Source organism: Pelophylax lessonae, assembly GCF_965119305.1.
Source record: "Pelophylax lessonae genome assembly, chromosome: 2".
In the NCBI taxonomy this organism is placed as follows: Eukaryota; Metazoa; Chordata; class Amphibia; order Anura; family Ranidae; genus Pelophylax; species Pelophylax lessonae.
The window spans coordinates 440051983-440067917 of NC_138769.1; the positions used below are offsets into that span (position 1 = coordinate 440051983).

The 15935-nt window shown below is 45.1% G+C and overlaps 1 protein-coding gene across 1 annotated transcript in view; it reads right to left on the bottom strand.

Moving 5' to 3' along the window:
- The window catches only part of GCC2 (GRIP and coiled-coil domain containing 2), a 124091-nt gene that overhangs the window by 78495 nt on the left and 29661 nt on the right, over window positions 1-15935 (bottom strand). The window contains exons 8-10 of the mRNA XM_082244532.1: window positions 12274-12374; window positions 11539-11637; window positions 585-704 (exon numbers count right to left, since the gene is read on the bottom strand). Of these exons, the coding sequence (XP_082100658.1) occupies window positions 585-704; window positions 11539-11637; window positions 12274-12374 (320 nt within the window). The remainder of the gene's footprint in view (window positions 1-584; window positions 705-11538; window positions 11638-12273; window positions 12375-15935) is intronic.

Here is a 15935-nt window from a genome sequence, read left to right on the forward strand (position 1 = left end):
GCAGATGTGTTTCTTGCATTCTCGGTGGAAATAGCGGTGAAAATGCATCAGCTGGAAGGCATCTGCAGCTATGTCACCAACCAAGACCATGCCATAGAGCCATTAGACCCAGAAAATCTACCCATAACATTAGATGCTCCCCATAGGGCCATCAGGGATTCGACTTCCCTCCAGGAGAACCACTGCCCTGGATCTGTAAAATCATCCAGCCATCGAGATCATCAGGTAAGCTGTACACCAGACGTCGCTGCCCTCAGGATCCAACACAGAAGAGCAGACATTGCACACCTCTACCCCAGCAGGAGTGTAAGGAACAGGCCAGAAAATGTAGAATTAAGTTCAAAGAGAAAAAATCTTCAGAGAGACCAAGGAAAGCATCCATCGCCTTCCGACAACAGCACGAGGCGTGACTTAATAGACTGTTATGCCTGGGTGGGGATTACTGCCTTTTTCTGGCAAGTGTTCTTTCACATGAAGGTGGCAGCAAAACCAAAGTAGTCATGAATATTACCTCCTCTGTGTTCTGTAATGTACAATTAAGCAAAGTTTTTGAATAAACAAAAAACAAATTATTTAGCCTGTACCTCCAGAAGAGCAGAATGTAACCGACGTGAGAGTTCTTCCAATTGATGTTCTGTAGAGCTGGCCCGTTCCTTCTCATTTTCCAGCAGTTCCATTTGCTTATCATATACTACCATGAGATTCTGCAATAGCAAGAAAAATAATTAACTAACTATCACGTATACTCAGTATCTATTTGGAAATCATGATGAACACAAAAGTGTAATTACCGAGTCAAATAAAGTAATAAAATTATCTATAACCTATCTCACCACAAAAAAGTGCACTGCAATGCACAAGCTTTTGTGCATTTAAATAATTAGATTGCAATAGCGATTTTCTCTCTAGGGACTCATATCACTTATCAAATCGGCATTGGAGCAGCAGATAGGGGGTAAGGCAGCCATTTCTTGGGGTGCTTAGAAGAATATCATACTAGGGCCAAAGACATGAGCCAATTAACCTACCAGCACATGTTTGAAATGGGGTAGGAGCATAGCGTACCCAGGAGAAATAAAAAACATACAAGCACACAGAGATCATGCAAACTCCATACAGATACTGTCCCGGCTTGGATTCAAACCGAGGATCCAACTCTGCAAGGCAGAAGTGCTAGGTACTGAGCTGCCCTCAAGGGGAGGTTTTATTAGGCAGCCAATTCAAGACACAATTTTAATCACAGCCCATGGTGTGAATGAGTGTCCCATGGTGTGAATGAGTCCTAAGAGTTTAAACTGGGTGATCTCCCACTTCAACAGAGATCATGTGATCAAACACTATATACATATCCTGTACATATCCAACATATTCCTTTGTCCATGCTACACAGCAGAACAGACAAAATCTCCGACTGCTGCTATTGTATTTTGATAGCTGGCCCTGCCGCCTATCAAAATACTAAAACACTGGCTGCATTTGATTTTTTTTTTTTTTACAGTTTTCCCCGCGGCTTTTGTTTTTCTACCAAGGGATGCTGAACACTTCATCATGTAATGGATTAAATCCAAACAGTGTATGGCTACAGACATCGGGGTAGGTGGCATTTTCTTCAACAAAAAAGTATGTATTTCAGTCTATTCCTGTTGACACAATGTAGCCCAATGATAATAAGTATAGATCCACAAATGAAGTGAGTAATACACCATGCCCCAGCTTCCATATTTAGTTGACAAACATGAGCATCGTGTGTAAAATAAATGAATGGCCAAAGACCACTAAGCAACTACAGAAATTTTCCCACAAGCAATAACAACCACTTCTGATGCTCCTTAATAGCGAACCACTTTGATGTTAACCTATGAATAGTAGGGATCGACCAATAATGGTTTTTCGTTGCCGATACGGATATTTTGGCCATCGCATATCGGTATCAGCAGATATGGGCCAATATTTTGTACATTTAAAGTTTTGCAAAGTAAACACAAATTTTGACACAAATCTGTTACTGAACATGTTAATGTTTATTTATTAACTTTAACATTAAGGGTGCGTTCACACCTTAACTGCATGAAAACTGATAGGAAAACTGCACTTGCAGGGACATCAGTGTGACATCATCTGATTGTGAATGATGCATAAACTGCTGCAGTAGTGCACTTACTTACTGCAATAATTTTAAATCACTACTGCAGCAGTGCAGTCAGTGGCAGCAAAACTGCTAGAAAAAAAGCTAGACAATGGATTGGACTGGAGTCAGTGGACTACTGCTGCAGTAGTGCACTCACTACAATGATTTTAATCACTACTGCAGTCAGTGCAAAACTGCTAGACAGTGGATTGGAGTGGACACTAGTACTACTACACTTTTGAATACTCCCAGTTAGGTAGAATAATATTATACTGCAGAAGATTTCAGCATGTTCACCTGTTAAACGGCTTCTGTTTTTTTTTCATATAATGCTGCCACCTCATTAACATGCTCACTTGGTACAGGAGGAGAGGACGACAGAGGGGGAAGGAGAGGGAGAGTCGGAGTGGGAGGGGGAGAGAGGGGGCGGGGAGAGGGAGAGGGAGAAAGGGGGGGGGGGGAGAGGGAGAGAGGTCTTCTAGCATGAGAAGCATGCCTCATTTTCTTTCCACCACTGAAGAGGATCACCACTTCTGTCAATTACTGGTTCCTTCAAATAGAGATGAAGTTCATCATCCAGGCTCATTATTGCAGACTCAGAAAAATCCTCTGCATGAGGCCCCAATAAAACACAGAAAATGTCATGATCAATTCGATCATGATGAAGAAGATTCTCTTATGTTCGTCGTCGTCTTTTTGGACATTTTTCTGTTTTTGCAGCATGCTGCTCTTTCAGATTATAAAAATGCTGTTCTGGAGTTGTCATTTTGGCAGGAACCCCCTGCAGCTCCGGTTGAATATCTTCTGTCAGCCATTGTTTTGCCTTGGCCAATACATCAGAAAAGAAAGCATGGTTCTTGTATCGAGGATTCAAAAGACTTGCCAGCACAATATGTTTAATCTCTTCATGCTTCTCAAAACATATATCAAAGCTCTCTGGCTTGACAGACCATCATTTGAAAGTTGGAGGGTCTTGTGTACCATGACACTGAGGTCTGACGTATTAGCAAGCCTCATTCCTTTCCCGGTTTTTGGCTCCGCTGTCTCGAAGGTGATTTGGCCTTTGGTGATTCCCCATTCTTCAAGCATCCCTAGAAATATTTCTCTACTGTACTCCCCAGTTTGGTATCCTTGCATCACTTTTGTATTCAAAGACCAATTGCCTTTTTGTCCATCCACTGTCAATGAAGTGGCACGTAATATTCATTAGTGACTCTGTTTGTCCTCCTCCTGACCAGCAGTCAGTCGTGAATGAGAGTGAGTTGCCAGCATTCTCTGGTTGCAGCATAGCCTTTACTTTCTCAACGACCTTTTGGTGAATCTTTCCCAGCATTTCGGTTCGATAATACTTCTCGTTCTTCAGTGTGTACCTTGGCTCAAGTATAGACATCAACCGCTTAAATCCTGAGTCAGACACCATTGTAAATGGCTGGTTATCAGTGACCATCATCTCTGTGATTACTCTGTCCAGCAGTTGGAATCTTCCATCTGAATCGAGACTGTGACACCTGTTTTTTTTCTGAAACATATCTGTTATTGTTGCCTGGGATAGTGGAGGAGGTATTTCAAAATCACATTGATATTAATTTTGTTTTTTCTGTGCTGCATTATATAATTCAATATGATGAACTCTTAGATGGGCCCAAAGATTTGACGTATTTTTTTTTTTGCAGTTACTGATCCCATGCTTATACTGTTTGTGCTTGTGTTGCACACTGCTGCTTTTCCTGGAGATGGTTGAGACGAGAAACAGTCCCAGACCACACTTACTTTTTCTGTCTTCGTCCATCTCCATTGCAATTTGAAAGAGACAATAAAGTTAAAAAAAAATGGCTGGCTGGCTGTTGGCACCCTGCCCTGCTGTGGGTGGCTTGCTGTCACCCTGTTGTGGGTCGGTGGCTGATGCCTGGCAGTGTGGGTGGCTTGCTGGCACCCTGTGGTGGGTGGCTGGCTTGCTGGAACACTGTGGTGGGTGGCTGGCTTGCTGGAACACTGTGGTGGGTGGGTGGGTGGCTGGCTAGCTGGAACACTGTGGTGGGTGGGTGGGTGGCTGGCTAGCTGGAACACTGTGGTGGGTGGGTGGGTGGCTGGCTAGCTGGAACACTGTGGTGGGTGGGTGGGTGGCTGGCTAGCTGGAACACTGTGGTGGGTGGGTGGGTGGCTGGCTAGCTGGAACACTGTGGTGGGTGGGTGGGTGGCTGGCTAGCTGGAACACTGTGGTGGGTGGCTGGCTAGCTGGAACACTGTGGTGGGTGGGTGGGTGGCTGGCTAGCTGGAACACTGTGGTGGGTGGGTGGCTGGCTAGCTGGAACACTGTGGTGGGTGGGTGGGTGGCTAGCTGGAACACTGTGGTGGGTGGGTGGCTGGCTAGCTGGAACACTGTGGTGGGTGGGTGGCTGGCTAGCTGGAACACTGTGGTGGGTGGGTGGCTGGCTAGCTGGAACACTGTGGTGGGTGGGTGGCTGGCTAGCTGGAACACTGTGGTGGGTGGGTGGCTGGCTAGCTGGAACACTGTGGTGGGTGGGTGGCTGGCTAGCTGGAACACTGTGGTGGGTGGGTGGCTGGCTAGCTGGAACACTGTGGTGGGTGGGTGGCTGGCTAGCTGGGACACTGTGGTGGGTGGGTGGCTGGCTAGCTGGGACACTGTGGTGGGTGGGTGGCTGGCTAGCTGGGACACTGTGGTGGGTGGCTGGCTAGCTGGGACACTGTGGTGGGTGGCTGGCTAGCTGGGACACTGTGGTGGGTGGGTGGCTAGCTGGAACACTGTGGTGGGTGGGTGGCTAGCTGGAACACTGTGGTGGGTGGGTGGCTGGCTAGCTGGAACACTGTGGTGGGTGGGTGGCTGGCTAGCTGGGACACTGTGGTGGGTGGCCGGCTAGCTGGGACACTGTGGTGGGTGGCTGGCTAGCTGGAACACTGTGGTGGGTGGCTGGCTAGCTGGAACACTGTGGTGGGTGGCTGGCTAGCTGGAACACTGTGGTGGGTGGCTGGCTACCTGGAACACTGTGGTGGGTGGCTGGCTAGCTGGAACACTGTGGTGGGTGGCTGGCTTGGTGTCACCCTGTTGTGGGTGGCTGGCTTGGTGTCACCCTGTTGTGGATGGCTGGCTGGCTTGCTGGAACACTGTGGTGGGTGGCTGGCTGGCTTGCTGGAACACTGTGGTGGGTGGCTGGCTAGCTGGCTTGCTGGAACACTGTGGTGGGTGGCTGGCTAGCTGGCTTGCTGGAACACTGTGGTGGGTGGCTGGCTGGCTTGCTGGAACACTGTGGTGGGTGGCTGGCTGGCTTGCTGGAACACTGTTGTAGGGTGGGCGGGGGGCTTGCTGGAACACTGTGGTGGGGTGGGTGGCTGGCTGCTGGCACCCTGTGGTGGGGTGGGTGGCTGGATGCTGGCCTGGCACCCTGTTGTGGGTCAATGGCTGGCGGCTAGCACCTTGCTCTGGCTGGCTTGCACCCTGTGGTGGGTGGCTGGCTGGCACCCTGTGGTGGGTGGCTGAGGCCAGGGCCTGTCGGTGGCTGGCATGCACCGTGACCGGACTGCAGCTGCATACACTGTGAGGCGTGGGAGGTAGTCTTAGAAGGCAGAAAGTTTCAAATTATAGGCCCAGCGCGTGGAGACACGTGAAGCAACACGCGCAATGTCGTCACGTGTGCGCAGCGCAAAATATCGGCAATATCGGAAACTTCCGGGGCCGATTCTGCTATATCGAGGAAAGTGCATATCGGCCCTCGATATATCGGACTTGCCGATAATCGGTCGAACCCTAATATATAGATCTAATTGATGCAAAAGGCTTTATAGAAATATGAATTGTATGGTTAGCTAAGTGCAAAGCCTACATGAGTGACTGTAACCTCCGTTAACCATTTGCTTGACCAATGCTGAGGCATAAGTCACATGGTCTTCACCAATGAAAAAAAACTATTATGCAGTCATCAGAACCACTGATGGACAGCTCTGCTCCTCAGTCTCCATAGTCCCTTTGCCAGTGACCAAGGGGCTAATACTGCAACAATGGTAATTCTTAGACTGTCGGAATATACCAACACCTACAAAAGAAATTGACACTGCCAACAAATAAAAAGCTGTTGGCCTGCACAGGATAACCCTGCCTCCAACCACCATGCCCCTGTTTTTTTGCTTGTGTCCTCAGAAGACTGGACATGTCTTCGACTCTGCTGTTCTCTCTTCGTTTGGAAGATTTTTCTACTATAAACTGTTTGTAGATTTATGCCAGATATGGTATATCCTGGAAGCTAACCCAGTCAGCCAACAAACATTGGTAGAATCATGCCAGATAGGTTAAATCCTGAAAGTCTTGCTAGTCGCTCATGAAGTTGATTAGGGCAAGACATGAAAAACTGAGTACTATGGACAGAGTCTCCCACCTCAGCTGTAGATCTCTGCAGTTCATCCAGAGTGATCATGGGCCTCTTGGCTGCATCTCTGATCAGTCTTCTCCTTGTATGAGCTGAAAGTTTAGAGGGATGGCCAGGTCTCCGTAGATTTGCAGTGGTCTGATACTCCTTCCATTTCAATATTATCGCTTGCACAGTGCTCCTTGGGATGTTTAAAGCTTGGGAAATCTTTTTGTATCCAAATCCGGCTTTAAACTTATCCACAACAATATCTCGGACCTGCCTGGTGTGTTTCTTGTTCTTCATGATGCTCTCTGCGTTTTAAAGGGACCTCTGAGACTATCACAGTGCAGGTGCATTTATATGGAGACTTGATTACACACGGGTGGATTCTATTTATCATCATTAGTCATTTAGGTCAACATTGGATCATTCAGAGATCCTCACTAAACTTCTGGAGAGAGTTTGCTGCACTGAAAGTAAAGGGGCTGAATAATTTTGCACGCCCAATTTTTCAGTTTTTTGTTAAAGTTTGAAATATCCAATAAATTTCGTTCCACTTCATGATTGTGTCCCACTTGTTGTTGATTCTTCACAAAAAATTACAGTTTTATATCTTTATGTTTGAAGCCTGAAATGTGGCAAAAGGTCGCAAAGTTCAAGGGGGCCGCTGTACATGGATAGTTGTGAGATAAGGAAAGCAGAGGGCTATGAAATGGGATGGGGAAAGAACCACAAAAGGGAGAGTGGTCATAAAACTGTTAACTGATAAGGATATAGAAAACAGAGGTCCACCCACATTTAGTCCATTATGTTCTGTGTCAAGCAGAATTATTCTTAATTCAAAAGTTTTCCTTTCCTAAATATTTCTGAAGTTCACTTTAAGAACTAATACATTCATGTCTTCTACAGTGAGAGCTGGTCCGGAAAAAAGATGCCCAACAGGTGTGCAGAAATCACCTTCCACCTGCATTAAAGTTGTGCCTGTGTAGGTTTATTCTGGTTTATAATTTGTGTCCTGTTTTCACCGACTTGGCTGCATTTTTGCATTGGATGAGGTGCATAACATTACTTGAGGTACAGCTGTATGAGCCTGTAATACTGAAGGTCCCTTTTGGGTTGCTTTTGCTGTACAGGTTGCAAGGCTTGGTTCCTTTATTTTTGCAACACAAGTACTGCATCAGAATGCTGATTAATTTATGTCTGAGGTTGGGTGGTTGCTTGAAGGCCAGGTATTGGGGGAAGTTGGAATATTTTTTCAGTGTTTTTTTCACGGACAGTTCTCGTTGCAAGTGCACTAACAGGACAATAATTACCTCAGGCAGGACATGGACATCCTGGAAGTTCTCAAGTTAGCTAAACCATGCAGATTCCCATTTCATTATCTATGCTGTTGCTCTCCCTGTTACAGTCCTGTACATCGACAGGGACTACCTGTCTGTGTTACTGTTTATGCAAGTCTCCACTACTCTAGGCCAGTACGTCTAGGGAATTATTGGTCCAGAGCTGAGGCACTTTTTCTGTCCCCATTTCTGCAACTCAATGTTGTGACCTTCTAACAGGCTTAGGTTTGGTTGAGGTACCTCTGTTTTTAGCACACAGTTAAGGCGCTTTTCCACTGCATGGAACCGAACGGTACGGCTCGCTTTTTTGCTTTTCCACTGCTGGTACCACATGGTACGGTGTAGGAACGGTGCGGTACGGTACGGTACAGCGGCGCTTTTCCACTGCATGGAACCGAACGGTACAGCTCTGAAAAACCGTACCTACTCGATTGTGGTTCCAAATGTACCGTACCGGTACTAAATTCCACAACCCCTCCCATGCAGCCCGATTGGTCCTCACTACAAGGCAGTGATTGGTCAATAATCATCACTGTCATTGTTTATGCTAAGATTAAGATGATGTCACGGCAGTAGAGGCGGTGCAACTACAGAGTAATCCTGCCCACTACTTATCAGTACTATAAACAGTGGAAAAGCAAACCATACCGTAACGTACCGAACCGTTCCAACACCGTACCATGCGGTACCAGCAGTGGAAAAGCAAACCGGGCCAAGCAGGGCCGAGTAGAGCCGAGCCGGTACTTGCAGTGGAAAAGTGCCATTATAGTCCACAGTCAGTTTCTAATTTGGAATCTGTTTTTTAAGCCTCCTTCGGATTTTGTAAAGTTGCTGTGGATTTGTCATCTATTTTGATGCAGGTTGAATAACACACTATGTTCAGATTGTAACTAGGGAGTTTAATTAGGTCTCTCCTGGTTAATTTACAGTATCTTACTAAAGTGAGTACACCCCCCACATTTTTGTAAATATTTTAATTACATCTTTTCATGTGACAACACTGAAGAAATGACGCTACTACAATGTAAAATAGTGAGTTTACAGCTTGTATAACAGTGTAAATTTGCTGTCCCCTCAAAATAACTCAACACACAGTGGCAACAAAAACCGCTGGCAACAAAAGTGAGTACACCCCTAAGTGAAAATGTCCAAATTAGTGCCCAAAGTGTCAATAATTTGTGTGACCACCATTATTTGCCAACAACGCCTTAACCCTCTTGGGCATGGAGTTCACCAGAGCTTCACAGGTTGCCACTGGAGTCCTCTTCCACTCCTCCATGACCACATCATGGAGCTGGTGGATGTTAGAGACCTTGTGCTTCTCCACCTTCCGTTTCAGGATGCCCCACAGATGCTCAATAGGGTTTAGGTCTGGAGACATGCTTGGTCAGTCAATCACCTTTACCCTCAGCTTTTTAGCAAGGCAGTGCTCATCTTGGAGGTGTGTTTGAGGTCATTATCATGTTAGAATATTTCCCTGCGGCCAGTCTCCAAAGGGAGGGGATCATGCTCTGCTTCAGTATGTCACAGTACATGTTGGCATGGTTCCCTCAATGAACTGTAGCTCCCCAGTGTCGGCAGCACTCATGCAGCCCCAGACCATGATACTCTTACCACCATGCTTGACTGTAGACAAGACATACTTATCTTTGTACGCCTCATCTGGTTGCCACCACACACACTTGACACCATCTGAACCAAATACGTTTATCTTGGTCTCATCAGACCACAGGACATGGTTCCAGTAATCCATGTCCTTAGTCTGCTTGTCTTTAGCAAACGGTTTGCGGGTTTTCTTGTGCATCATCTTTAGAAGAGGCTTTCTTCTGGGAAGACAGCCATGCAGACCAATTTAATGCAGTGTGCGACGTACGATCTGAGCACTGACAAGCTGACCCCCCCACCCCTTCAACCTCTGCAGCAATGCTGGCAGCACTCATACGTCTATTTCCCAAAGACAACCTCTGGATATGACGCTGAGCAAGTGCACTCAACTTCTTTGGTCGACCATGGCGAGGCCTGTTCTTAGTGGAACCTGTCCTGTTAAACCGCTTTATGGTCTTGGCCATCATGCTGCAGCTCAGTTTGAGGGTCTTGGCAATCTTCTTATAGCTTAGGCCATCTTTATGTAGAGCAACTATTCTTTTTTTCAGATCATCACAGAGTTCTTTGCCATAAAGTACCATGTTGAACTTCCATTGACCAGTATGAGAGAGAAAGCGATAACCCCAAATTTACCACACCTGCTCCCCATTCACACCTGAGAACTTGTAACACTAACGAGTCACATGACACCAGGGAGGGTAAATGGCTAACTGGGCCCAATTTTAACATTTTCAATTAGGGGTGTACTCACTTTTGTTGCCAGCGGTTTAGACATTAATGGCTGTGTGTTGAGTTATTTTGGAGGGGACAGCAATTTTACACTGTTATACAAGCTGTACACTCACTACTTGACATTGTAGCAAAGTGTCACTACTTCAGTGTTGTCACATGAAAAGATATAATAAAATATTTACAAAAATGTGAGGGGTGTACTCACTTTCGTGAGATACTGTATATAATATATATATATATATATATATATATATATATATATATATATATATATATATATATATATATATTTTTTTTTTTTTTTTTGGGGCACAGTTAATTCAACTAGAATGATCAGAAGGTGAAATGTATGCGATTATGTCACACCTCCTTTTGTGGGTGGGTATGATCAGCACTCCACCTGGTAGAGACCTGGCCTGCTTTAGCTTTACAGCACTACAACTCAAAAACATGCAGAGCTCATGTAGTGCTGATTCCCAGGGTGGAAGTGAGAAAAGTAACATCCTATATCCTCCCATCCAGAAATTCTGCATGCAATCCATCAACAGGTCACTGTCTCCCTTTACCAAGGTGACTTGACTTCTGCGGACATCAAGGATGCGTACTTGCATGTCCCCATTTTTCAGCACCAGACAATATGGACCCTGAAAGACTCTTGGAAAACGCTATGGTGGCCCAAGGACAATTATGTTCTCTTTATTTTACCATTGTTGGCTTTAAACGGCATTGCTCGAGGCCCTTTTTTTTTTTTTTTTTTTTAGGGGCATCTTTGAATTGGCTTTTCCTCTGCTGCTAAAAGCTAGGAAGGCTACTTCCCATAAGCTCTATCATCAGACATGGGAGGCATACATTGTTTGAGCTTGAGGCTTCCACCCAAAGATTTTTTCCATGGGATGTATGCTCACCTTACAGCAGCTGGATCTTGACCAGTGTTTGGCTCTCAGCACTTTTAAAGGGCCAGGGTTATGCTTGGTTTATCTTGTTTCAAATAACATTTGTCTTTCACAGTAATGAAAGCGGGGATTGTTGTGCAGATATGGTGAAGGAGAGGAATGAAAGTCAGCTGCAATGGTGGAAGTTGGGGCAGTGATTTGGTGACAAGGCATGGTTGTGAGATGGGGGTAGGCAGGAAGAATGTTGGAAGGGGGTTTTTAGGCAGGTGGCGAGAGCTGCCTTCACTGAAAAGCGGTTAGCTGTGGCTCCAGATGCTGGAGTCCAACAGACAGGGTGGAGGAAGGGGTTAGTGTTGGGACCTGCAGATTACAGATTGAGATTTCAGTGCCTGTGTCACCCCACTGTGTGTATCGTGGCTCAACAAAATTATGGAAATGGGAAGGGGGCCTAAAAACACACAAGTAAACAAATAAATTACCTGGTAGCTTTCTGCCCCTTGAACAAGATCCTTCATAGATGATGTCATCTGGTCCTTTTCTGCTCTTACCCGCTCTAATTCTTTTCTTAATGACTGAACCTTATGAGAAACAACAAAACTGATTAGATATCAATCAAATTTAAAAATGTAAAATAGTTCTGAACATTGTTTCAGAAAGGCACGAATAGGTTACTGGCATCATAAACATTGTTCAAGTTGTCAGTAGCCACAAACATTGCTAATCACTATCGGACATACTCCCATACCAGATGTATGTTTTAGGAATTAAATTGCTGTCCCACCACAGGTTAGCGCTAAAGTGTTTGTTACCCCAACATTTCATATTTCTGATGTGTCTGTTGTAACATTTACTTGTAATAAAACGTACCCTGTTCTCTTTGCATTGCTTAATTTGTGTGAAATTTCTGGTGATCTTGCAAGTCCCCCTGCTTTCCTATTTGAAACAACAATGCTAGACATGAGAGTACATTCATTCCAGTGTGGCCAGTTTTCTGGCTGTGCTGGGAGAACAGCTCGCCTGTCCTACAATGGCCAAGACCCCCCCCCCCCCAAGACCATCTTCACACATTTTGTGTGAATGGGTTGTTTTACAAGGTCAGGGTCCACATGTAATATAATCAGTATCCATCTCCTGCTTGAGCTTACAATACCTGTTTGCCTGCTGAATAACCAAAGTACAAATCATTTTGTTTTAAAAATCATATACCTTCTTACCTCTTTTTTATTGGCATCTAGTTCTTTCCTGGCTTTGATAGCAACAGCTTTAATCTTATTACATTTTTCTTCTTTCTCCTTGCATTCTTTTTCTAGATTGTCTAGAAACAAATAGGTTATTATAATATTTAATATACAGCATGTTACTATATATTATCCTTAAGAACTTTTATCAGTCTGTGCTGCCTTACTACTAAATTGTTGGTTCATACAGCAATAGTCATTTTTTGGCAAAAAAAAATAAAACACAGTATTGTCTCTAGAATAGATAATCAAACAAGTAGCCAGCAAGCAAGTTCGCCTAGGTGTTCAATCCTATCACAATTTAGCAATCTGAATAATTCGACTAACACATGACATAAGTCATACATTTAAAAAGGCCAATTATAGTAAGACTAGTAAGTGATCATATGTGTATAGACAGTATACAACCACTAAAGACAGTACCATGCTACTAATTGCATTGTAGGGCGACACAGTGGTGTAGTGGTTAGCACTTTCACCTAGCAGCAAGAGGGTCGCTGGTTCGAATCCCAACCACAACACTACCTGCCTGGAGTTTGCATGTTCTCCCTGTGCCTGCGTGGGTTTCCTCCGGGTACTCCGGTTTCCTCCCACACTCCAAAGACATGCTGGTAGGTTAATTGGATCCTGTATAAAATTGGCCCTACTATGTATGTATGAATGTGAGTTAGGGACCTTAGATTGTCCGCTCCTTGAGGGCAGGGACTGATGTGAATGTGTAATGTATATGTAAAGCGCTGCGTAAATTGACAGCGCTATATAAGTACCTGAAATAATAATAATTGAAGGGGGATAAACAACCAGTAAGTTTCAGAAGTTACTTTGCAACTTCCTTTAACCCTTTTACTGCCAGGTCGGTATGGCATAGGGACCTACAGCACTGCTTCCAGGTGGCCAGGTCTGTACAGACCTCTTTCTTCCTTCTGCTATGTGACCAAAACAATAGCTACGATTAGTGGCTACTAATCCGCTGATCAGAACTATTCACCTAAAAAGACAGCCCCCCCTCCGCATCTTTGACTCTCTCTCATTGCTTCCTCACCCCCACTTCCCTTGCTGCACATACCCAATATGTCTCCCCTACCCTCCCCCTCACTGTTCTCTTCTCCATCACTGATCCCCCCCCCCCAGCGCCGATTCTCACCCCCCAGTTAACAAACCCCCCCCCCCCACCAGTACCAATCTCTGTGAAATCGATGCAACTGCCGGCATCCCCCCCACGGCCTCTACCGCTGGCAATTACACTTGTCAAAATGCCTCCTCCCTTCAGTGTCCCCCCATCACCACCTCACCAATCTTGGGCGCCCCTCGCCCATCCGTGCCACTTTGCTGGCCGGTATTCCCTCCACCCGCTCCCATGTCATTCATTATAGTGCAATTCAGGATGTGGGGAAAGGGCAAATGTCCCATGCCTCTGAAGCCGAATCCGTGTTCGGATCACGCTCCACAGTATACTGACAGGCAGTGAGAAAGTGATGCAATGCCTCCTCTCCACCTGTTTTAAGCCCTTTTTTGGCGACAAATGCACTGCAAACGCATGTATTGCGTGCAGCTGTGGGCGTTTGCGGCGCTTCCCTAATGATCTGAATGTGTAGCGTCCAGAAGGAGGCATCACTACAAGTCAGGCCACCTTTGCCATGGAGGTGAAGCATTGCGTCCACAGCATGTAAACACCCCAATCAGCTGCCTATTGCAGCTTAAAAAGGGGGCGATTGGTGGGCAGCAGAAACGCAGCTCATTTGCACATTTTTGCTGTCCCCCAACCGCATGTGTAAACAAGGCCTATAGCCTCATTCATGCGGGGCATACTACAGCCAGGTGAAGCATCACAGGGATGCATAGGTGTTCCGTGCATCCCCATGCAGGCCATCCCAGCAGCAGCTGCATGGGAATGAGCAGGTGTTCGGCACATTCCTGTGCAGGCAGTCCCATCCATATCAATTGGGATGTAGCAGCTGCATAGACAAAGCCACTGTTCCCATCTTGAGATCAATGCGGGTAAATGGCACTTAAAGTGGTTGTAAACCCACTTTAAAGACTTTTACCTATAGGTAAGCCTATATTAAGGCTTAGCTATAGGTGCTATAAATATCTCCTAAACTTGCACCGTTTAGGAGATATTTACAGTGCACGCAGCAGATGACTTCATTGGTGCATGCGCTTTGAAGGAACGGCCACCAGTGCCATTCCTTCAGAGCCCAGTGCCGTGAACGGCGGCTCCCGCGCGCATGCGCGGGAGTGATGTAATCGCGCCTCCGGCCAATCAGATGGCCGGAGGACGTGATCCAGAAAGCAGGAAGGCCGAACATGTCGGCCGTCCTGTTGGCACTGCGGGGGCTTTGTTTTTAGGTAAGTACTTCATAATGAGCTAGTATGCGATGCATACTAGCTCATTATGCCTTTTGTCTTTACAGGTTTATTTTTTTTCAAATTTTATTTTCAGTGCATTTACTTCCTCTTTAACTTACACTGTCTGCCTCTGGGGCCATGCACCTACACCTGCACGGTGGTCAGACCTGTCCTTGCAGCCGCTGCATCCAAACTGACACAAATAGGACTGACTGCACAGTACACCTGTGCATCCCTGTGCAGGTAAACAATGCCCTCTATAGGCGTATGCTTTAGCACATGCGAATGAGGCCTTAGTAGGAATATATGTTATGCTGTGTTTATGTGTGCAAATAGGGATGTTAGTGTTTTTCTTTTGTGAAAATAACGATTTGATAAACATTTGTGCAAATATTGTGTGACCTTAAAAATTGGTAGAGCCTTCTTTTTATTCTGCAGGTCATAAAATACATGGTTTGGGGGGGTCTTTCACAAACTCTGAAAGCTGTAAGGAAAAAATGAAAATGCAATGGAAAAATTGCAAAAATGGTTCAGACAGCTAAGTTTAAGGACTCGTGCGCACTGGACGTTTTTTTTCTGCAGCCAATAAACTCCCCAGCATGTTATCCTATGTAAAAATAAATCAATATTGCTGCGCCAAGTGACTAAAATCAATCAAAAATAAATCAACGACAGTAATATCATTAGTATGAATCATACAAATGAATCAAAAAATGTGAATGAATGTGAACTGAATATTCACAATATAAATATACAAAAGTGCAAATGTATATTTCTATTTATATTGTGAATATTCAGTGAAGATTCATTTGTATGTTATCCTATGTGTCCATGCACACCTAGCCTGTTATCAGCATTTTTTTGGCAGGGATATTTTATGGCAGGAAAAACAACCCAGAACTAGTGGCTTTTCAGAGGAGTTTTTCAGCTGTAAAAATGCTCCAACTCGGATAAAAGCTTAAAAACTTGACTATTTGGCCTTTATCAGCCTTTTGAGCCATACATTTTTGCGGGAGTAAAGTTTTTTTTTTTTTTTTAAGCAAAAAAGCTAAAAGACGCTACAGCTAAAAAAACGCTAGTGCAAAAATGCTGTAAAACTCATACTACAGCTTTCTACAGCTAATGCTAATGGCGTTAATGTCCAGTGTGCATTAGGCCTAATGTCCAGTGTGCATTAGGCCTAATGTCCAGTGTGCATTAGGCCTAATGTCCAGTGTGCATTAGGCCTAATGTCCAGTGTGCATTAGGCCTAATGTCCAGTGTGCATTAGGCCTAATGTCCAGTGTACA